At 38.6% G+C, this 24,840-nt stretch overlaps 1 protein-coding gene across 5 annotated transcripts in view; it reads left to right on the top strand.

Annotated features, from left to right (window-relative positions):
* map2 (microtubule-associated protein 2) overlaps nt 1-24,840 on the top strand; it is a 54,811-nt gene that overhangs the window by 10,297 nt on the left and 19,674 nt on the right. For 3 of the 5 annotated variants that reach the window (XM_077536095.1, XM_077536094.1, XM_077536093.1), the window contains 7 exons: nt 3,552-3,603; nt 11,483-11,605; nt 17,260-17,521; nt 20,210-20,299; nt 20,536-20,610; nt 22,904-23,119; nt 23,976-24,266. In XM_077536095.1, coding sequence (XP_077392221.1) covers nt 17,311-17,521; nt 20,210-20,299; nt 20,536-20,610; nt 22,904-23,119; nt 23,976-24,266 — 883 coding nt within the window. In that variant the 5' untranslated portion in view covers nt 3,552-3,603; nt 11,483-11,605; nt 17,260-17,310. The remainder of the gene's footprint in view (nt 1-3,551; nt 3,604-11,482; nt 11,606-17,259; nt 17,522-20,209; nt 20,300-20,535; nt 20,611-22,903; nt 23,120-23,975; nt 24,267-24,840) is intronic. The other 2 variants (XM_077536096.1, XM_077536097.1) reach the window with 2 other exon arrangements.

Genomic DNA, 24,840 nt, shown 5'->3' with positions numbered 1-24,840 from the left:
TGAAAATAAGAACATAAAATGGAAAGAAACAAGCTGGGCTGTGACATTCACCGGAACTCATTGAAAGAGTTCAAACCGGAGGATGGAGGAGGATAATCAGTTGAAAATTTAAACTGAGTTGAAATTTCTAAATCACATGAGCCAATTTATTAAGGCTCCCGCTTTCTCCCAAAGGAGATAATTACCAATCTTTAAAGGTCAGATTACTAGCATGTAAAGCAGGATTCTGTTATGATCCGGTTTGATTTGTCTTACTAGCTCATTCACTGCCAGCCCAGTAAAAATGGATCTTTGATGTAGGGCTGCTCAAATAAATGGGAAAAATAATAATCATGATTATTTTTGACAATAGTTGAAATCACGATTATTCAAACGGTTTAACCGTTTAAAAATATTAGGACCAAATTTAAAAAAAAAAAATAGAAACACTATAATTAAGGTTTGGACCAAACAGATTTTATAATAATATATTTATTTATGTTGGCAAAAATGTGAAAGTTGGAGTGCAGCATATGCACTGTGCAGTAGGGCAATATTTTTTATTTTATTTTTTTTTGGTACAAAACAAGCAAATTTTTTAACGTAAAAACAAATAAAAAATATTAAGACAAATAAAATTATTTGAAACACTATATTTATGCAAGTTCCTTTTGGATGAAACAAAATGTATCAAATTATTTTAAAATTAAAAAAAAAAGGTGCAATGTATAAATTTAAACAACCCAATAATCTTTTTAGTTTGCGATTATGCTGATTTTGTAATTGTGGAGTGTAATTTAAATTATAATTGAATTTCGATTGACGTGTATAGCCGTCAATGGCACTGAATGAGTTAAGGATTGCATGACAGCTAGCGAAGGCTTTTCATAGAGTATATATGGTAAGCCTTCCATGTTTGTTCCGTATTAGCAGACATCATGAATGCGCCATTAGCATGTATTGTGCGACTGTTCACACTACAGTTATTGGTGGAAAAACGTTATCCAATGATTTATTTGTGTTTGTATAATACAACATAGAATACAATAGAAAAAAAAAACACTTAAAAAAAATAACATGAGAACTCTCACCTACCCGATTTAACTGAAACGGTAGCTCATCTGTTAAGGAGAAACATTGATTCATGGGAAAGGCTTCACCCCAAAACCTTCCTCCCTTGAACCCACAACAGGTCTATGACTTCATTAATTGCACTGACATTGTGATGGACAATTTTAATCAGTAAAACACGATTAATCATTCATGAAAATGACTTCTGGCTGAAACTCAATTTTCCCGAAGCCGTGTAATAGTAATTGGAGTAACAGGATCGGATTCAGTGCACCCTCAGGTAGTAGCTCGTGTAATATTGTGGTGTGCAAAAATACACACAAGAGGATGATGCTCTGCTGATGCATAATAATAAGCAGGAGCGCACATAACAATTTCGGTCTGGTTCACAAAGGAACACCAGAGGTTGTTGTTTGGTGCTCAGTTTTTGTTTTTTGTTTTTTTCTCTCGACCCATCGACCTCATGGATGAACTTTTAAGAGGTCACTTTTGTGCCAGGTCAAGTGTAGTTTAGCATGTTTGGGAATTTGACGCCCCAAATTTTTTAGACCTAAATAACCAAAATAAATGTTGTTAACATATTAGCCGTATACCGGTACTGTAACCCAACAATTTAGCTACTCTCAGAAATGTAACCCAGAAATGTGCCCAAACTCAAACATCCCAAGAATTGCGTTAATGACATAACCCATCTATTTTTAGCGATTTAGGATTGATTAGTAATATAAAAGCTGTTGTTTTGGTCCCCCGTTGTGGTTGTGTCTGGGATTCCAATATACACAAGCACTGAATTCATTTTGCAGCGAGTCCCATATGGCATCGCCCGCGTGTGCGCGTGTGCGCCACACAAGACATACACTTTGGATTACATTCAAGTGTTTGCTGATGGGTGGTTTCAGTACCGCAGTATACAGTATGTATTCATAGACCAGTGTAGTATAATAATATAGTACGGATGCTCTCAGGCAAGACATGACAAGGACAACAGCTACTCACTTCTCATTTCCGTTTATATGAGGTGACATTTCGATTAGCACAGCTTGTAATAAGATGGTTGCCTATTGCAAGAATATGTGTGTGGCATGTGGGATTTCATTTAAATAGTGTGCCACGTCACATACTGCTAAGAAAAGAAAAAAAAAAGGAAAAAAAAATCCCAATGAATATGAAAACAAAAAAATAAAAATAAATCAGGACCAACATCAGTTTGTGTCCGCTCTGACATTATCCACAGAGGCAGAGAATTAGCAGAGAATTAACTCATTCACTGCCAATCATTTTAGAAAATTTTTAAAATTGTCAATACTCACGTGATATTACATTCAATAATTATATATAAACCAAATCTACCAAATAACAGAATAGACTCCCTACTTTTTGCCCCGTCCCATTCTTTTATAATTGACAGTAGAAAAATGTAGGTTTGCCAAAATACAGCCATTTCTCCCATGGACTCTGACTCTGTGTTTATTTCGTATAAATTGGGGCAATGATGTCATCTACTGGTGGTTTGGCATCAGTAAAGTTGTTTCCAAGTTTGATATTTACAGTGGAGCATGCTCAGATTCTCCCCCATTTAGCCACGCTCTTAAAAAATACAATTGACAAGTATACTTGTCAAAGGCAGTGAATGAGTTTTAATTATTTATTTATTTATTTTTTATTTTTTGAGAAATAAGAACATTCCCTGTCGTAACATTTAGAATTGTTCCTAAATAAAATCAAAACATTACAACAGGAAAAGTTTTTGAAAAAAAAAAATAAAAAATCAGAACATGTTTACAGATTAATCAGTTTAAAAAAAATACATATAATAGTTTCAAATTACTCAAACTACATTAGCTTTAATTGCAATTGCATGATACCGTTATAACGGACAAAATCTGATTGTGATAAAACTGATCATACTGCTAACCAATGTCCACCCACTCAAGTAATGGTTACTCTCCATGTAGATCACACAATCTGTCGTGAAAATGTCTACTTACTGTATTTACCTTTTGTCAGGACACATACAGTTGTTCCTGTCAATGTGTGGTTTCTATCAATAATGTTTTCCAGTCTTACAGTAGTGGCAGAATTGCGACTCACCAGACAGCATGACTGCTTTTCTTATGCCCTTAACGAGGCATTTCAAAGTGTGCGTGTGTGCACGTATGTGCCAAGACAGCGCGGCAGGAAAGTGCATCCGTATTTGAGTTGTCACACTAAGGACCACGGACAGCGCACAGACAATCACGACCCCCCAATTTTGCAACTTCAGCTTGCTCACTTTCGAGCTAGACTGATTACTACTTTCTCCCCTCAGCTTCCACTTGATCCTCTCTCCATCTGTCGCCAAGATTTGCAGGTGCTCGGTTTGCGTGTGTTTGTGCGCGTGTATGTGTATTAAGAGACACCACCTGCCACCGCACTCCCAAAGGACTAAAGAGGCAGATCTGTCGCTCTGCCTTTCTACCCTCACCACTGCTCTTACCCTTTATCCCCTGTCACTTTTCCAGGACTCGGATGGAAGCTTTCCGCTGAGTCACGGACCGTATCGCAGTCAGCCAGGTGAGTCCCTCGCTCCGTTTCTTTTCAGTCATCCCAGCCCGATACTCATTGTTCTTCTGCATCAGTATGTGCTGCTGTAAAGTTGCTGCGTCACTGTGCTGCTAAAAGCCACTGTTAGCTTCACTATCTGACCAGTAGCTGCAGAAGCAGTTATCGTCCTTTAATGGCGGACAACAGAAGCTGTTGTCGCTGTATCAGCAATGTGTACGTTTTGTTGCCTTGTCCCGTGGTATCACATTTCACACGGAGTTTGAATGTTTGTTTGTCTAAATGTGTCCTGCGATTGGCTGGCTACAGTGAGCTGGGATAGGCTCCAGCTCACCCTAATATAAGTAAAGGATGGATGGATGTGAAATGACTTCCAGGGTCATTTTTGCACATTTAGAGCGCGGAAATGTCTGCATGTGACTGGATGAAAGAACAACAATACTAAAAGGTTTAAAAATGAATTAAAAAGTATTACAGCAACATTGTAATTTCCCTGGCAACCCAAGATCACCTATTTTAGGGCGCTTTAGTATTGACTCTACGTTAGACACGGTTGCTATCACATCAGATATGTGAATTCCAGTCACAACGAAGCAGACACGTCTACGTCGAAATTTAGCAGTAATTAATTTAATTATAATGCATATATTTGGGGAGCCTGGCGTCAAGATGTATTTCACAATTTTAAAAATGTGCAGAATTTCACAAGTTACTTGGCACCGCCCTCTCTGAATATTTGAATAACATTTCATGATGAAAGCCTCTGCAGCATGAAATAAATAAATAAAGGCGAGAGCAGAGACCTTTTAGTTATTGATTTATATTTAAATATTTATTTTTGTATTTATTTTCACTTTTATTTTTATTTTTTTATTTTCTGAGTCATTTTAATTTGTGCATTTATCATTACTTGTATTTATTTATTTACTTTTGTTGTTTTTATTTCCATTTATACTTATTTTTCGTATTTAAATTTTGAATTATATTATTTATTTATTTATTTATTTATTATTTTGGCATTTTTGTTTCTCGAAAGCCATCACAAAACAAGCTGAACTTAGTGGAATAATGTATTCAGCCAGTTACAGACACTGTAAAGTACAAACAAGAAATGGCAACGCATAACTATTCCAGAAAAACGTCACCAACAATGCACAATTACGTACGAGCGTCCTACAAAGTCGCAGACTTGGTGAACGGTTGTATAAAAAGCCACCATGTAATACAAGTGTCGATATAGGCTACATTCCATCTTAACAAATTGTGTTCAAATCGATGTCGAAATGTGTCGTCTCAAAATCCCCCGCTGTGTTTCTCTCTGCACTCTTTCATTGTGACTTCCCTGACGTCCGTGAGAGACGGGACAGAAATTTCCATAATACAGTACTTTCCGTAAGGAGCAAGGTCTTCGGTTTCAGACATCGTTGGAATTTTTCAGATAGGACAAACGGCGCCAGAATTACGGTAATCCAAAGTATGGAAATGTATCGCCGGCGGCACACTCTGTGACAAAGTGTTCCACAGTAGTACAGGGGACATTTTTAGACTACAGAATGAAGGAAATCAAATTAGCTTTTGGCATTTTTCTGGGACGAATTGTGACCCGGGAGAGATGAGGAGGAGAAAAAATGGGACGGGGGGCAACTCTGTATGTTTGCTACCCGTAAGTATTTCCGCATGTATGGGAATGTTTAGCCAGCAAATGAGCATTGAATTAAACTGTTAAGAAATCCGATTAACTCATTTAGTCCCAGCCATTTTCACATTTCGCAATCCCGTTCGCTCCCGGCTGTTTTACTGGATTTTGACTGATTTTGCAAGGCGCACAGAATATTGTGTTCAATTGCTATAAAAGCATGGAACCTATCAAAAGAAAGATGAAAGTCTCTTCTTTTATCAGGAAAAAAAGTATGTTTCTATCTGTTTCCGTTTTGCAGCAATTAGCATTAGAAGAGAGCTAAGTTTAATCAGTTTTCACAAATCTATTTAAAATTGTAAGTAATTGAGCTGTTTTTCTACATGGCCCTGGTTGATCTCCTTTGCTCTGCTGCCACCTGCTGGCCGTTTGTGTAATAACTACCATTTCTGCAACCGTTCTTTGCAGTTGAGAGGCTGCATCAAAGCCTTCTGTATAGCATAAAAAAGCAAAAAACGTATAAATACGTCTTTGGGACACTTAGAACATTAAAAAACGTATTTATACGTTATTGGGAGTAAATGAGTTTTATAGTGCAAATTTGGACGTTGGACCGAAGAGACCAACTTTCCCAGATTATTTTAGCGCTAGCTAGCTAACACATCTAAACACGGATGAATTCAAAACTTTACCAAAAGTAAAAGTAAAACAAACACCTTGGGTTCTGACGTTTTTAGGCTAAAATGCCGCAGAGTGATGATAAAGGGGCGCATTTAAAATGAAACCCCTCTAGTGAATGTTTATTCATTATGTTTGCCGTTCTCATAATGGCTCAGACCGACCACCTCACCCCAGCTAGCCTCTTTTATTCGTTCCCCGTCTTTCTTCTTGAGCATTTCCACCTACACATCCTTTCTTGTCTTTGCGCCTCGTCATATTCTCATCTCATCTCACTTCATATCTGCCCGTCAGGTTCATTCTCTCTCTCTCTCTCTTTGCTGCATGTTATTAACTTGCCTTAATACACACGACAAGGCCACACTTACAGTGCAAATATCGATGACTAAGTCAAAGGTTTATGGACCTTACAGTACTGCAAACAACACTATAGAGCAATGACGACAACCTATATACATTTTTTTTTTGTAAAGAGATTTTTGTTTTACTGTTGCTTGCCAAGTATCCATCCATCCATTTTCTTGACCGCTTATTCCTCACAAGGGGGGTGCTGGAGCCTATCTCAGGGGGCGGGGTACACCCTGGACCGGTTGCCAGCCAATCGCAGGGGCTTGCCAAGTATTTTGTAGAAATACAACTATTACTTAGTAGTATTTAGTAGTACCAAACTGTTTTGAAGGCTATCATTGTATATTGTATGGATATATTTCCTGCATAATGTTGCATTTAAAATTTGCAATTGCAATGGAATGTAGAGTTGATCACAGTTTTTTTTTTTAACTTGAATGACATGACTCCTTCTTGTGACTGGCTCCAATTCATTCAGCAGCTCAAGTCCTCTTTATGCCCAATTGGTAGATCAGCTTCCATATCTTTTTTTTTTTTTTTTTTTCAGCAATCAAGTTTTTACCCGTTTTTGCACGTTCATACCTTTTAGTAAATCAGGTCTTTATTGTCTCCCCTGTGTCAAGATTGAGAAAAATACATGTTTATTGTATTTTCTGTGTTTCTACAGTCGTGCCATATTATCGAATTTTCCTTTCTTGGGATTCGATTCTTTTCCAAGAACAAACGTAATGCGTATTTTATGGGCAATAGCGAATGAGTCATTATGTTTTAGTGTATGCTGAATAAGAGGCTTGGCACCTACAACTAGCTTGGTTCAGCTGTTTTCTTGAAGTTTCATTCTTACTTTTTCCATCAAACTTCATAAAGCTGAACTTGAAGTAGTCTGCAAGGCTACAAAGTGTGACTGATGAAGCATCCATTAAAGTGGTTTGGTGTTTACACAGAATTTCTAAAGCTCATTTTCACAGCTTGTCATGATAATGAACAATGTAATGCACAAGTGTTTCTCTCGAGGAGTGTGTGGATAGAACCGAAGGACACTGGAAGTTTTGTGAATCTGTTTTTTTTTAATGAGCAAAACTAGTTGCTTACACACATGAAAGCATACGTCATAGCTCACGACATGCCTTCTTTCTAGGGGAGAGCAGGTTAATGACGGTTAATTGAGTAAAATATTATCCATGGATATAGAGACATGACATTGTAAAAAGTTGTTTTTTTTCCCCCCCCCCAGCCAGTCTCAGTTTTTGAAAAGTTTTTTATTTTTTTTTTATTTTTATTTTTATTTTTTTTTTCATTTTTTTTTTCAATGATGGTGAAACAAACTCCATTCACAAAAAAGTTCAGACCACATTCACAATACAATTACTTGTCCTTCTGGGTCTTTGTCAAGACTGAATAAAATTTGTCAGCAATAATACCGGCTTAAAATTGGACTCATTCAAGTACTGAAAGTTCGCCTGTTTTCGAAAACATCCAACATTTGTGTTCTCAGGCTAAAAAATGTTGGCAGTGGACAAAACTTCAAATATAGGACAACTAGTTTTATATAAAACATTTGACTACATCAACTAGGTACAGTACATGTAAACACATCCAAGTCAACCACATTTTTTCTAGTATGATATTCGTCAGCTCATTAACTCATTCACTCCCAGCCATTTTCACAGAAGCAATCCCGTTCGCTCCCGGCTGTTTTACTGAATTTTGACTGATTTTGCAAGGCCCACAGAATGTTGTGTGCTATAAAAGCATGGAACCTATCAAAAGAAAGAGATCAAAATCTCTTCTTTCATCAGGAAAAAAAAAAGTATGTTTCTGTTTCCGTTTTGCCGCAATTAGTATTAGAAGAGAGCTAAGTTTCATCAGTTTTCACAAGTCTATTTAAAATTCTAAGTAATTAAGGCTGCATCAAAGCCTTCTGTATTCTTTAGCATAAAAAAACAAAACAAACAAAATAAACGTATAAATACGTCTTTGGGACACTTAAAACAAAAAAAAACGTATTTACACGTTATTGGGAGTAAATGAGTTAATCCCCCATTTCCTCTGAAAGGTTTAGTTTTCTATAACTATAGTTTTATGAAACATATTGCTTCATGAATCAGCCATGTACATGTCCTGTTAGTTCCCCTCTTGGAGCATAAACAAACAAACACATACACACAAACTGTCCACTCGCATTAAAAGTGGCAGGTGGCTGCTGGATGCGAAGTCCCATGAGATCAACAAAGTGCTTTGATTGTGTGTATTGTAGTGTGATTCTTATGTGTGTGTTTGCAAACCTTCACACATGAAAATGATGACAAAAAAGAAGCGCAACAATTTAAAAAAGAAGTACTCTGTTGCAGTATTATGAGAGACTTGAAAGTCATGAAACTTCGTGCCTTGTAGTATGGCAATATTTTGACATTTTGTTAAGTTGGCGTAAAAATCAGTATTCACAACTGAGCATATTCCAAATTGTAATTTGTTGATCATAGCATCAATTTTGTAGGATTGTTTGATGTAACAAATTTGTCTGCTAATATTCATAATAGACATACCAGGGCGGCGATGTAGTGCAAGATTAATTACTGCATGAAGTCATGCTGGCTTGTTTCAGAGTATAATTAATGACTCAAATATTGCATTCAAACATTTCGCACGGTGCAATATGGCTGAAAACAGTTCAGGTAAATACAAGCCTGCACTGTTTGAAATGACAAATGTTGTCAATTAAAATGACAAAACTTTTTCTTTAAGGAGAAAGCTCTGCTTTGCCAGTAAATGCCCGTTTGTATGTAGGCGGCTGAAGTATCCCGCAGTGTCCTTGGAAATGTCTGAATTGAAATTAATTATATTTAAAGCACTTCAAATAGATTTCGAGATGAATGCAGTGAAATGACTTGGCGGTGTTACTGTGAGATTACCGTTTCTCGTTGGCGTGGCCGCAGCGTCTTTTTTTTTTTTCTCGTCTCTCTCCTACATTCTCTTTTGTTTTAGACAAAAAGTCATACATTGTCATTCAGTTATAGGAAACATTTGCGGTGCTGCTGAGTCACAGTTTGGTTGGATTTGCAGTTTACATGCTGCATACGAATTTAACTTTAGTTTGGTAGGTTTTCCAGTCAGACATATGGACTCGAATGTGAAATTTCCCCTCTTGAGCAGTGTTGTCTCAGATTAATTCAAAAAGTAATCTGTTCTAAAAGCGCTTTATAAATAAAGTTGAGTTGAGTTGAGTTGAGTTTGGGCATATTTGAGAGCAAAGGGCGTATTTTGATTTCCAACAAAGAGGACACTCGGCCTGGCCCTGAGATACATAAATAATAATTAAAATTTACTCAAAAATGCCATACTTTATAACTCTTTGAAGGTATGCCTCTACTTGTATGGGTAGAAAATCTATGGATGCTCAAGGTATGTATTAATAAGTTAAACTTATTACATAACAAGTTGTACACACAAAACCCGCCTTTTTTTTTTTTTTTTTTTTTTGTTCTCCTACAACCCTCACGAGCCGTCCATGATCTACCAGTTGTGGTAACAACACGATGAACTCCGCCTCCCATTTACGAAAAGATATGGAAACTGGACATTTTCATAAAAAACAAAAAAAAAACAAAACAAAACCTGGATGCCAAGACAGATGTAGAAAAGTGGACATGTCCAGGCAACTACTAAAGCACCCCGATGCATCTGGCAATTGGGTGACAAAAAGTAGACTAGATTTTAGACTCGCAAAATCAGGTCTCAGCGGTGATGCAATTTTGGTGGATTTGATTGAGGTGCAGGCAGACAGGCATGTCATTGTATTTCATTCATAAATATGACAACAGCATGGGGCAGTCCCTCGCAATCAATTGAACGAATTATTATCATTCTGAGAATATTTTTTTGAATAGCGCCCCCTTGAGGTTTTTTTTTTTTCTCGACAGTCTCATGGTTCACTTTGAGCCTTTGCTTCGTGTCGCAAGAAAAACAAATTAATGACTTCCAAATCCTGCTGTTTATACTCCACACTTGCTTTGAATAGCTGCACGACCCACTTGCCAGTAAAGTGCTCTGCTTAGTAGTAGAACGGGGATGTGTCAAAAAAAAACTGAGAATTCTCTCAGCCTTTTTGAGCTCCTACATTACCCGAAGGAAGAAACCCAGTAGATGCTGCTTGAAAAATCGTTGTTTGAAAATCTTAAATATACTTGTACAGACTGACTGACAGAAGACGTATAAGAACGGCAGCCTCGAGCACTTTTCACACCTTCACAGTGAGCTGTAGAGGCGCTGTTAAGTGGATTTTGTGTTCCCGGCAGAGAGAGTGTTTCAAGTCTTAATGCTGAATTAACCGAGTCCTTTTCCTGACTTTCCGTGTGTATTTGTGGTACGGGCATGACAGTGGTATCAGTCCGCTTCTCACGACTTCACTGTTAAAATACATCCATCCATCCATCCATCTTGTGAACCGCTTAGTCCTCACAAGGGTCGCGGGGGGTGCTGGAGCCTATCCCAGCTGGCTATGGGCAGCAGGCGGGGTACACCCTGAACTGGTTGCCAGCCAATCGCAGTGTTAAAATACAGCATATGCATTTAATAATATACCAAAACATAAAAACAAAATAATTTAAAAAAATAAATAATTTTAGTAGATTTTTATCGAAGTAATAAACTAAAAAACAAAAAATTATTGAAAGGGTTCATTTGTTCAAAAATAAATTCTGAGCAAAATATTCAGAAAACAATATTGTATTTTGATTTAAAATACATTTTAACATCAACTTAACATTCATAGCTTGTGCAAAAATAACTATTCATAAGAGTGTCTAATTTATATGTACCTCGATTTCACATTTTAGCCAATTTTCAACGATTCCATTTTTAAAATGACGATTATTGCCCAACCTTAATACAAAAGTAGCCACTGAACAACAATGCACTCAAACAATCTGCATTATGTTCCATTTCAATTCAAAACTAGGATTGTTAATATTTTCTGGGACATCCTGGTTATACAATCAAGTTTTTTTCCCCCTCTGCATGTGGCTTATTATTTAGCACACCAGTAGGTTTGAGCAAAAACTTACAATTTGGATCAGGCAGTCAAATGAAGACGATTGCTTCATCAAAACTTTTGTTCCTGTTACATTTACTGTGAATGTTTTATGGTAAATTATTTGAGTAGTCCAATAATCAACAAATGAAAGCAAAGGTCTATCTTTTGTGTTTTTTTTTTGTTTTCATAATCTTTAGGTTCATCGAGGAAGTCCCACTTCTGGCTGCGACAATCTTCAAAAGAAAGAGGGAAACCCTTTTTTTTTTTTTTTTTTTAGGTGTGGCTTTGATTCATTTGCAAGTCTCATACAGGCGAATCAGGTAAATGTACTTCCTCTTTTTATGATTGAGTGTAATGCTAATGTCATGGCAATTGCACTTTATTCTAGGACAGTAAAAAAAAATCAAAATAGAAAAAATAATAAAAAAAAAAAAAGTTCCCCGAGGTCAAACGCGCCCCCCTTGATGGAGCCTCGCGCCCCCCTGGGGGGGCCTGCCCCACTATTTGAGAAGCACTGGTTTTCATTGGGTGAACAGCTCTGACTACTCCCTAAGTTACAATAATGACAGCATCTTCATCTTATCTTTCAATGGTTCACAGATGTGCTGTGTACCTGTCAAATAAGAAACACTTTCTATGCAATAAAAGAGGGAGAGCAAAAGAGAGAGAGATTGGATGTCTGTTACCTCGATAAAAGCTGCAGCCGTGTGGGTGGACGTACATGTGAGTGCAGGCTGCTCGGAGCTGAGTGGGAAGTGGGTATTGAGTGGGAAGAGAAGAGCTGCTTTAGTGAGACGATCAACACCAAGGTCCGCTGAAAGCCAGTCACGCTTTTATGGGCTCTCGTTGTTTCCTGCGCAAATTTCCAGGTAGCCAGATTGCTGATGGGGGTTGGATAAGAGCCTTTTTATTTTCGGGAGTCTATTGAATTTGTGTTAAAGCCAGTGGCCGAGTGTGTTGCTTTATTTTTGGTTTATTTTGAATCACAAACTACGACACAGCCAAGTCACAGAAACGGAATCTGTCCCAAGACTTGGTGAGCTCAAGTCTTGGGTTTGCCAAATTTTTATCCCAGAGAATAAGGGAAATAAAGGTTCCAACCTCACCATCATAAAACTGTACAGCTAAACGTTATAAAGGAATATTTTAAGATTATTATACAAGTGCTAAAATAAAAAAAATAAAAATTATTGTAACGAATACAGTGAATATTGAATAATATTGAGCAATTTATGTCCCCACTATGCTTATAGATGCCGTTAGATGGCGTCAAAGCACGACTTTTGTTGAAATGAAGCACCTAAGCTCACTTCATTGTAGTTCCTTGACTCCAAGATGCTGCAACATCATAGCAAAGCACTACTTTTGTCTAAACAGAGCTCCGTAACTCATTTCGATGTAGTTTTTTGGCACCAAGATACTACAAGATTACACCAAAGCACTACTTTTGTCTAAATGAAGCTTCTCAACTCACCACCAAAAATATCTGTGATTAATTCATTTACCAATCCATTTACCAATTTATTATTTCAATTATTTCATGGTGCACAGAGGGAACAAGAGTGCCAAAATGAAATATTGAATTATTTAAAATATAAATAATAATTTGAGACATATTTAAATCAATAAATCTATCTTGAAATAAATAAAAACTGAAATAATTCAATAAATAATGTGATAAAAACATATTGAAATAAATCAAGTAATATTTAAATTTAGACGCTATTGAAATAAATAAATATTGTAATTATTACATAAATGTAATTTATGTAAATATATTTTAATGTATTTAATTTGGTCACTGTTGGTCCTCCATAACATTCTAAGGGCATCAATGGTTTGAAAAAACTAAAAATAAAAATGGGAACCAACATTGCTGAAATCTATAAAGAAGTTTCTCTGTTAGTCTTGATGTGTTTTTAGGTTTTGGGAAAAAGCCGTAGTACCCAGAGAACCACAGTGACAATAATGTAAACCACAAATCGCTCAGTATCCAGGGTGAAGCTTTTCTAGGCCAGGACACCCACCGCTCACTTTAGCTGCTTTGACATCACTGCCTCTTTTTTTTTTTTGCAGTCAAAATGTATGCTAGCCGGTTTGTCACGCCTTTATGTAAACGGTCCATTTGTCATATTTGAGCAGATAATGCCAGGTAGAAATATTCTTCTTATTATCAGGAAAAAAAAAAGCGACAGCGCCTCCCTAAACTCCTTTTGCGGCTCGCCGGCTCCTGCAGTGAGGCGGCCCTGAGAGGAGAGCCCTGCAATGCAGCATCTGTGTGACGTACGCGCACGCACACACGCGCGCGCGCGTGTGAATGTGTTCACAACGTAGGAGGGAGATGGAAAAAAGGCCGAGAAAGCGGAGAGGAGGGGAAAAAAGATGAAGGCTGATGGAAGCTGGGGGAGGAGTGTGTAGGTGGAAGGACAATACTAGGAGGAAGGTAAAGAGGTAGGAAGAAATAACAGGTGGGAGGAAGACTCAGGGGTGGGAAAAAAAAAAAAAAAAAAAAAGCAAAGAAATTAGACTAATGACACATATCAGAGCCGCTAGGAAAAACATTGCTGGCATGATCATATATTCATGTTCACTAAATGTGGACCAGACCTGATTCAAGCACTTTGTCAAGATAGCAAAACGCGCACGTGCACGGGTTGAGCCGCAAGCCGGTACCGTCAGCACCGGCGTCACTCTATCGACCGGGCCGGTCATTCCTTTATGGATCGCGTCTTCCCGGGGAATGTGATCGAATGACTCCCTTCCAGCCCATGTCAATTATTGTTAAGGTGCCCTTCAACAAGGTGGCGAACCTTCTGCGCTGAATGTCTCCAGAAGGAGCGTTAACATTAAGCAGCATCTGTTCAGCCAATCAGCAATTTGCGGTTATTTACCGTAATTGCAAAGCCAAGTTTTAACCATACGGACTCGACTTCGACTTAAGTCTGCATTCATGTGAAAAATTCTGTTTGTCTATGTCAGTGATTATTGATTATTTTGCTGTTACAAGAGAAGAAAATATTTGACGGCCCAACGAAGTTTTTGTAAGTACACCTCTGCAGGGAGGCTAATACTCCTACTGCCACCTACTGTAGTGGATGTGCAGTTACACGTTGTTCAAGTATCGTTAAAAAAATAAAATAAAAATCATGTTCAATGGGTTCACATGCACCAAATGTAAGACACATCTATAAATTTTAAGATAATATGGTATGGTGGTTTGGGTGTGATTACTTAACACTTAATTTGCTCCCAAAAACGTATAAATACGTTTTATTTTAATTGTTTCAAGTGTACCAAAGACTTATTTTACTTTTTTTTTTAATGCTAGAGCATACAGAAATATTTGATGCAGCCTCTCAACTGCAAAGAACGATTGAAGAAATTGTAGTTATTACACAAATGGCCAGCAGGTGGCAGCAGAGTAGAGGAGATCAACCAGGGCCATGTTGAAAAAAAAAGCTCAATTACTCACAATTCTAAATAGATTTGTGAATAATGATGAAACTTGAAGCTCTCTTCTAATGCCAATTGCTGCAAAATTAAAACAGATAGAAACATACTTTTTTTTCATGATGAAAGAAGAGACTTTAATCTTTCTTTTGCTAGGTTGCATGTTTTCATAGCAATAGAACACAATATCCTGTGGGATTTGAAAAACCAGTCACAATCCAATAAAACAGCTGAGAGTTTCTGTAAAATGGCTGGGAGTAAATGAGATAATAATAATAATAATAATAATAATAATAAGTACCTGCCAATCTGGAAACTAAAATCTAAATTATGAATCAAAAATTGTGGCCAGGAGCCAAACATTCAGACACGTTTGATATGATGAAAAAATATTTAGAGTTGAAAAATAATAACATTGTAAAGCATTTTTTGATGCATGTTTTAACGTCATTACAGATAAATGGAAAATATTATCAAGTTAACATTTTTCTTTCCTCTGCCAGACATGTAGATTGTTCAATATTATGTTGACACGATTCCAGCTCTCAGATTGTATCTTTTTAAACAGAATTAATTTAGTGCACCTCTGGCAATGAGTCCAATCTGTGTTGTCACAGCTTACTCAACTCTGTCCACCCCCCTGAGACAGGCTCGAGAGAATCCCTGTGGCGAAGTGCCACAGGCCTTTTGCCAATTGCAGCAGACTCAATCTGACTGAATCTTTTGGTTGGGTGTACGATAAGACACTGCACTGACTGGCGATTTGCAGTTTCATCCGTATCAAAAATTGTACACAGGTGGTTGTCTTACCAGCCAGTCCACCAGTGAGTCGGACGCGGAGGTCGGCCACCGAAACACAAAGTGACCTCCATCGTCAGACAGACAGGAGCAAGACAGGCTGACAATCTCATTTTGATATTTTACGACTTTTAATAAATAGGAGTGCTGTTCGGACGAGGCCCCGAGCAGGGTCACGGCGGCGGAAGACGAGCCGTGACGGCGAAAGAGTCTTCAAACTTGACGCAGCGTTTTGACATTGTGAGTGGAGGAGTCAGTGCGGTGAGCTCAGCGAAGAGTCTCTATTGGGCTGTCATTCTCATAGCCGTTGAGCTGAGTCATGCAAATCCTGATGATTATTCATTTCGGCTTACAGCTTAAACTCTCGCCATTAAATATTCAGCACAAGCATTCCGTGGCAGGTAGACGGATCCATTGGTATTCTATTTGTCCGATTGTTGTGCTTTTGCAGGGAGATTTTGAGCCTTTCATTACATTCGCCACTATTTACTAGTCAATTTTCCATGTTTGAAAAGGATATTTTCACACAATTTTTTACTAGTTTTACTTAATTTAGTTCTTCAATTGAAGTCTTTAAGTGTATGGTAGTTGGAAATCCACTTTGTTTTCGTCTTTATTAATTAATATCATACACAAGTTGTGGTGTATTGGTCACGGGTCAATTTTCACTTTTTTTTTTTTTTTTTTTTTTTAAAGCCAATAAAAACATCCTGTTTAAGAAACCATGACATATAAGGAAAAAAATAATATAAAATAGGAAAATGGATGGATGGATGGATGTATTAATCATGAGACAAACATACAATATAGAAAAAAAGCTACACAATATTTAATGAACACTGAACAAAAAGGGTGAAAAAATTGTTTTAGGTCAAATCTTAAAACTATTTATATTCATTTGATATACTCTTTTTGTTTGTTTGTTTGTTTGTTTGTTTGTTTACTGAACATATAAGCAAGTAGCATAAAAATAAAAGATTTAAAAGAAGAAAAGCCTTATACAGTCATCATTAGTTATGATCGAAAACATATCTCGTCCTACCCCTTATTGTTTGTATGTTTTGAATTATTTCATTATTGATACAATTATAGGTTAGTACCGTATTTTCCGCACTATAAGGCGCACTGCATTTTAAGGCGCACCTTCAACGAATGACGTATTTTAAAACTTTTTTTTTCATATATAAGGCGCTACAGTAGAGGCTGGGGTTACGTTATGCATCCATTAGATGGTGCTGCGCTAAAGGGAATGTCAACGAAACAGACAGGTCAGTCAAACTTTATTAATAGATTACAAACCATCTTTCTGACAACTCCATTCACTCCCAAAATGAATAAACAGCTGTTTTATTATTTTCTAAGAGGTAAAGTATTAGTATTAGCTAGCGATCCAAGATGGCGGGATCTTCTGCGCATGCGCGTCACCGATCGTGCAGGGTCACCGATAGCGTCTTGACAGCGAGACCTGTTGCGGCTCAATATTGATCCATATATAAGGCGCACCGGATTATAAGGCGCATGGTCAGCTTTTGAAAAAAATTGAAGGCTTTTTGGTGCGCCTTATAGTGCGGAAAATACGGTATATTTCAGCGAAAGAAAAAATGTATAAACCTGCTAACTTTGACGTGTGTACATTTGCCAGCAGCAGATGGACATGAAATTCATAGGCATACACCATAATACATTTATCAATCATATCCTGTCTGCCTCTCCTCCCTCCTGACAGAAGAAAAGACATCCCCCAACCCCCCCTCCCCTGTCCTGAGCTCGTACCAGCATGGCAGATGACCGACAGCCAGAAGACGGTGCCGCTCAGTGGGACCCTTCAAGGGGCCAGGAGCCCACCGGCACCCACGGGGCCAACGGTTTCTCGTCGTCCTCGTACAGGACCTGCCAGACCGGTGGGACTCACGCGAGCTCCGCCCCCTTCTCTGCGAGGGAGAACGGGTTCAATGGGGAGTTAACCGGCGCTCACGCTATCACTGCAGGTATGTCGGCGCTCGGATTTCCACCTCAGAAGATGACAAATTGATGTTTGCGTGTGTGGAGCATGCACGTTATCCGTGGGGCGGTTGCGTGGGTTAGCGGCACGCCGAGTCCAACCCGAATCACATGCTGTTATTAAACGTGCTCTAATTACAACGTTAAATCGGTTTCTCTACCCCTCAGCTCCCCCAGCTCACCCTCGCCGACACCCTGGAGACACAAATTGTGATGCACCAGTGGTGTTACCATGACAACGGGTCCCCCACCAATTTATTTTACCAGAGCTTTTGTTCTTTTTTTTTTTTTTTTTTTTTTGCCTTCAGCTCGCATCGGAGCTGTTAAGCATTTGACTTCTACTTAACCACAAGATAAGAACCATTTCGGAAATCGTGATATTTTGTTATGGCAGTGTCAGCCATCATTACAATCCAAAATGGACTCTAACTACATTACGCATTTGACATCACAGTGTCAAATAGACACATTCCATTTCGTTTCTGTTGCTTCCAGACATAGCTGACTACATAACATTGTCTTGTTTTTTTTTATTAACGCCCGGTTGTGAAAATTCTACACAATCAACAAGATTCGCAAGAAACAATCAATTGGCGAATCGTTTTTTATTCCCATCCTTGCACATAGTGGGAGGCGACTCCAACATAGGATAACTGTGGAGAATCGCTGACACTTGATAATCCTCCAGCCTTGAACGTTTCTGAGAGTCAGACAGCTCTTCAGATGCAACAAGAACCTCTGAAGCACTAAATTGCCTCCTTGACATTAAGTTAAGCCTGGAGCTCACAATGTTGTTGTCGTTTTGTTCTTTTTTTTTTTTTTGCCTCAAAGAGGTCAAGAGCAACATGCTACAAACTACTTTCGCGCAAAACGAAACGTATGAGTACGGTATTAAGTAAATATATATAAATTAGGGGTGTCAGGCGATTACAAATTTTAATCTCAATTAATCGCATGACTTCAATAGTTAACTCACGATTAATCGCAAATTGTATTTCTGTTCTAAATGCACAATAAAATATTTGTATTCAAAGTTTTCATACTCTGTTAACATCCATCCATTTTCTTGACCGCTTATTCCTCACAAGGGTTGCGGGGGGTGCTGGAGCCTATCTCAGCTGGCTTTGGGCAGTAGCCGGGGGGGACACCCTGGACTGGTTGCCAGCCAATCGCAGGGCACACAGAGACAAACAACCAGCCACACCCACAAGCACACCTAGGGACAATTCCGAGCGCCCAATTAACCTGCCTGCATGTTTTTGGAATGTGAGAGGAGACCGGAGTACCCGGAGAAGACCCACGCAGGCATGGGGGAGAACATGCAAACTCCACCCCCCCAAAAAAATGCTATTGGAACAGTCTTTAGTCTACATATACTTTCAATTTGATGATTTTACATTTATTCAAGATTTTACTCCCTGTTACAAGCTATGAACAAAATAGTAGTAGAAAAATGTGATTAATCGCGATTAAGTACGGAATATTATGCGTTTAATTAGAAAAAAAATGTCAATTGCTTGACAGCAGTAAACATAACAGATTTTTTTTTTGCTTGTAAAATCATCATCATCATCATCATGTTTCTGGCATCTGGTAGCAAAGACACAGTGGCTCACCAGTCTGTTGTCAAGGAAACAACTTTATTTACACACTTTGAATGTTGACTGTTTTTGCATCCAATGGCATTCTCTGTGCCATCCCACCGTGTGTCTGCAAAAGCCTGCGTGCATGTGTTGCACGTCTGTGCGTTTGTGTTGACTCAGTGCTTCTTGTCATAGTCTCTGCCTTGAGATGAAACATTCTCAGCTTTGCCACATATATTCTTCTCGTCTATCTAAAGGACTCAAGTGTTAAATCTTCCTTCCAGAAATTATGTCACCTTTCTGTATCAATGTCCCGAGTATAAAGTAGGTCATTATTTTATCTGACATGTTTGTGTTGGATAAATGCTGACCGAGGCGGATCGAGCAAGTTTTCATCACTGCCAGTGTGCTTTGTGGAAGTGACAAGGTCATTTCATTCCTTCGCCCGACCATATCTTTGTGATGTGACTTTGTCTTGATATCTTTCTGTCACACCGAAGTCTGAGAATTTTGGAGCAAAAACAAAAGTATCAGTTACAAATGTGTAAAATGAGTGCTTGTGGTCTAACTCATTTGCTCCCAAAAAAATGTATAAATACGTTCTATTTTAAATATTACCAGTGTCCCAAAGACATATTTATACGTTTATCATGCTAGAGCATACAGAAGGCTTTGATGCAGCCTCTGAACTGAAGAGAAAGGTTGAAGCAGTGGTAGTAATTACAAAAACGGCCAGCAGGTGGCAACAGAGTGTAAGAGATCAACCAGGGCCATGTTGCAACAAGTTCTTTTTGCCAGTGTTTTCACCAGGAATGTGAATAATGATGAAACTTAGCTATATTCTAATGCAAATTGCTGCAAAACAGAAACAGATACAAATATACTTTTTTTTCCCGTTGAAAGAAGAGACTCTAATTTTTCTTTTAGTAGGTTCCATGTTTTTATAGCAATAGAACACAATATTCTGTGGGCCTTGCAAAATCTGTCAAAATCCAGTCAAACAGCCGGGAGCGAAGGTAAAAATGGCTGGGAGTGAATGAGTTAACCTGAGAGGAACTCCCCTTTTTTTTTTTGTAATGTTTTTGTTTTCAGAGCAAGTGTCTGCAAGGATCGTACAGGAAGTGACTGCTGAGGCAGTGGCGGTATTAAAGGGGGAACAGGAGAGTCAAAGGCTGCCATCAGGTTTGCCACACACACTCACAAAAATATCCACCGGCTTCCACATGACAGAAACATCTCATAAAAGTCTACATTTTATGAATTTAAAACTAATCACCCAATAATCGTGAACTTGTTTTTTAGAATAGCACAAAAATAACACGCTATTAGCATAACATCAAGCTACAACAGATTTCTGCACCATAAAATTCAAGGCAGACCACAAGGCTCTGATCATGGTTCTTCGTCTTCAATTGTAGTCGAAGACACCACCAATTTACCTCCGTCGCCGCCTCCTTCACCTGCTGCAGAACAATTTGGTCCTCTTGAGCAAGGTAGGCCAAAAAAAATAAAATGACAAGAATGCTCCGTTTATATGAGTGTGTCTTCTATGGATGTTTTTCTCCTCTTGCATCATCAGCAAATTGGAATTGCTGAGAGCTTTAGGGATTAGTCCGTCCCAACGGGCCATCCAGAGTTCATAACAAGCTAATTTTCGTTTATTTCAGTCGCAGATTTCCGCATCCTTATTTTGAAACGCACACAGGTTGTCTCGTGGACATTTTGCGTCGAAAAGAAAGAATGGCAAAGCCACCATGTTAGGACTAGATTTGTTTTGATCATTTTCCTTCCATTTCCCCTTCTAAGCTGCATACCTCACAGTCTCCCCACATACTAATACGACAGACTTGTCTCTTCATAGTTTTTTTTTTTTTTTTTTTTTTTGGCAGCTGTCAGTGTTTTTGTGTGTGACGTTGGGCTTTTATGCCTCACCACTGTAGACAGGACTCACGGTGGAAAGAGCATCTGTGTAGTATGTTTTGACTAGTTACAAAATAGGATAAGGATTGACTGAATGCGTTGACGCAAGATTCTCCAAATCATTGACAAAATAGTTTCCTAGATGTTAGGGAATTGCTTGGATAATGTAAATGGTGTGTTATGCTTTACCTTCTACCATTTGATATTGTTAAGAAAAACATTAGAAAGATTTGCATCCACAAAAAAAAAAAAATAATAAAAAATGGAAAGGATAATGGATTGGTTTATGGCAACAAAATTCCATTTGATAAGTTTGATCATCCAATTGAAATTGTACTTTGGTTAGGTTGTTGATTAAGTCATTTTTTTTTAGTATTGTTGGTGATTTATTACAGTTACTGTTATGGTATATATTTCATCTAGCCACCATTCCTTAACTAAGTAATAGAGGTTTAGTACTTTCTAAAAATGTACATATAGCTGTCCGGACAACCTTGGTCTCTAATCAGTTGCTTATTACAGTCACCCCATCAACGTCTGTGTGTCATGTCATTTTTGTAAACCCTTTCTGATTTCCTTGAATTTTTATTTACCAATGTTCGATGGGCTCTTTGCATGTAGCGCCGTGACATCATATAGTTCAAGTAAACAGACAATTACAAGCCTTTTTTAAGATTTTATTTTTTTTTTCATTCCAAAAGCCAACACAACAAGCAATAATGTGAACATTGTTGTGTTCCAGTGTACTTTAACGGTATTTTACGCAATCACAGATTGACCAGTGACTTTGAACTCACTCATGATATTGCTCTGTTCTCGAATATGCTTTCCTGAATACCGCAGTGCATAATTGCATTAGTCGACTCGTGAAAGAGAGAGAGCCCAGAGCTGAAAACTAATTGTATATTTGGATTACAAAGATTTGCTGTATCGCTTCAATTAAAGGAAAATAGGGATAAACCTAGCCATAATGTTAAATAATGTTTTTTTTTCCACACTTCTTCATGGACCCAAAGGGATTTATTTATTTGACTAATTCCAAGCACAGATTAAACACCTCAATACACAAATGACACAATTTTACATATTTTCTGCCTAAATGAGTGGAAATGTTCATACTAATATGCTACAGCACCACACGCATATTCTATCATTAACCGTGATTGCTATTAGCATATTGAAAACATATATCTAATGTGACTATAGCGTTAGGAGGAATATTGACTGGATGTAAGAAGAAGCATACCTCTTAAAGCCCTTCTCTAAATTGCTGCTCGGTGTTATGGAGGAAGCTTAGAATAGTAGAAAAAACGAGATTTTCAACACCGAAAAAGATCAAGCCTTATTTAGTCAGCGTGGTGTCATACGTGCAAGAGCCCATTTTCTTTTGCCAATGTTTCCCCTCAACTCTTGTACAGAAAATGTCCATTTTGAACCACCCTTTGTCTTAACTGGTACAGTTGACATTGCTAACGTAAAGCTCCTGACAAGAAAAAAACAACATTTAAATATTTAATCTAAAAAGCAAGCAAAAAAAACATTACATTGTAACAGGTAAGGTGTAAATTGGTTGAATTCCAAACGGTACAACCTCAAAGTGGTTGGACTTTGGAGGTAATTTATGAACTGACCAATTATTCAGTGTACAGAAAATATTTCAGAAAAAAAAAACATGAATGAAATCCTATATATCACCTATTGTATTTTGCTCTACAGTCTTTATAATCATTCTCATTTTTAAAATGGACATTTTTGTTCGAGATGTTCCATCTCCCCTCCCCCTTTACGTCCTCTTTTTATTTCTTCCTCATCGTGCGCGTCCAGATTTCCCTGCAGTTCTTCTCCTTGTGTCTGTCTTGTTTGTAGATGTAGGGGATGAGGAGGAGGCGGGCCCTCTCCGCCGCTTCCAAAATTCTCGCGAGAGGTGCAAGTTCCTCGCCCCCTCCATCTCAGTTTCTGTGCCTGAGGACGACCCCTACCACTCCGACGAGGAGTACTATGAGCACCCCTTGTTCAGCCCAGAGTGGACGCACTCGGGTGCCCGCCCCATGGGGCAGGCTGTGGCCTTTAGACAGATTGAAGGTGAACCACGCACGGTTCCTCTTTGCCGTCGCTCGACCCCCTCCACCCCTTATTTGTCCTTTTTCTCTTTTTGAACATCTCCCTCCATCCGCGTTTGTGCCTTCGTCCCGGCATCTCTCCACCCTTCCGTCTCTCCATTCGTCCGTCATCTGTGTGTGTTTGGGTGTCCTCGTCATGTCCATTTGCTGGAAATCTGAGAGATTTCAGATTGGTAAAACGTCACGTTCTTATCGTTTACTTCACCCATTATTGCTTCTTGTGTTTGCAATCATGCTTAGGGTCGACACACTGTAAAGGAGGACAGTTTTATTGATATTTCATCAATGGACTCAAGTTGACTCAAGGTGGTTTCAGGGGCTATAAAAGGATATATGTCAATTCATTAACAGTTGAGTTCCCCAAGACCCCACTTGACTCATAATTGTAAACAAATGATTTGACTTGCACAGGTGCATGCTCGCAATTTTGCTACTGTTCTCTCTCGTTTATTTTTTAGTAGTGCACTTGATTTGGAGGTTGTGTTTTATATTGATCTGGAGTATAGTTTGCTATATCGAATCCATTCTCTTGCTGTAAAGTAAACTGGATAAAGCAAGGTTGGCGAAAAACATTACCCTTCCAAGAGTGTTCTTCAGAGGGCCGTAAAGGCATGAATAATAAATACTCAATTAGTTGTAGCATATAAAGCCAATTTAAAAAGCATACTCACATGCAATGCACCGCGCCTATGTGTGATGTATCTGTGAACACTTTGGATCATCTCAAAGTGTCCCTTCATCGGTTATGTTTTGACACTGCCCAAGTCTGTGTTGCTTGTAGTCTTAATGTGTCCCCCTCTCATCCTGTTTTTGAGAAGAAGAGACCATGGAGGCTCTTACAGCTGAATACGAGGAGGAGGAGGATGATGATGAGGATGAGGAGGAGGAGGAGAGTGCAGAGGCAGCTCTTGATGAGCAGCAATGGAGCGGGGAAGAGCCCGACCTGGACGTCCCCGAAGCGGAAGTTTTAGAGCAGGCAGAGGCCGTAGACAAGGCCCCGGATCTAGACCTGGGGCCGGATGAGGCAGCTAGTGCGCCTGCAGGAAGCTCTATGGACAGAGAGGAGGAGGAGGAGGAGGAAGCAGAGGGTGAGGAGAGCCCTGAGACAGGTGTGTCCTCCCCTCTGCGCACCCTGCCTGCATGTTTCAGCTTGTCCACTGTATACGAATGGCAGATGTGTCAAGGGGCAGGCGAATTCCAACGTTATTCAGATGGAATGGCAAATCATTGGCCCCCCTCACTGCTGTGTCTGCAAGGCAACACAGGCTTGTTAGTAGGGAAAAAAAAAGTCACATTACCTTAACTTTAATGTAGTTACATTGTTATCCTTGTTCTGCCTGTGTTTTCTTATTGTTGCTCTTATTTGGGGCTGGCTCTTTTGTACTGGTTTGATGACGTGTTGCACCCGCAATCATGCTTTTGACCACCAGCTATAAGCTTCCAGGATTGATATTATGTTTACACCGATGGCTTGGTGCTGGTATATCAGTGCATTGCTTTTATGTAATCTTTAACCATTATTTGAGTGGTCACTCATTGGCAGGGGATTTGATGTTGGCTCTCATTTTTCACAAATGATTGTATACATCCGATTTAATTGATCAACACTTATCAAACGACCAAGTCATCTGGTTTAGTTTTTGTCAATCTTAGTTTGTTGCATATTATATTTATATCATTCAC

Source organism: Festucalex cinctus, chromosome 11 (genome assembly GCF_051991245.1).
Source record: "Festucalex cinctus isolate MCC-2025b chromosome 11, RoL_Fcin_1.0, whole genome shotgun sequence".
In the NCBI taxonomy this organism is placed as follows: domain Eukaryota; kingdom Metazoa; phylum Chordata; class Actinopteri; order Syngnathiformes; family Syngnathidae; genus Festucalex; species Festucalex cinctus.
Note: the sequence above shows the minus strand (reverse complement) of the source record. Positions and strands in the feature narration are given on the sequence as shown.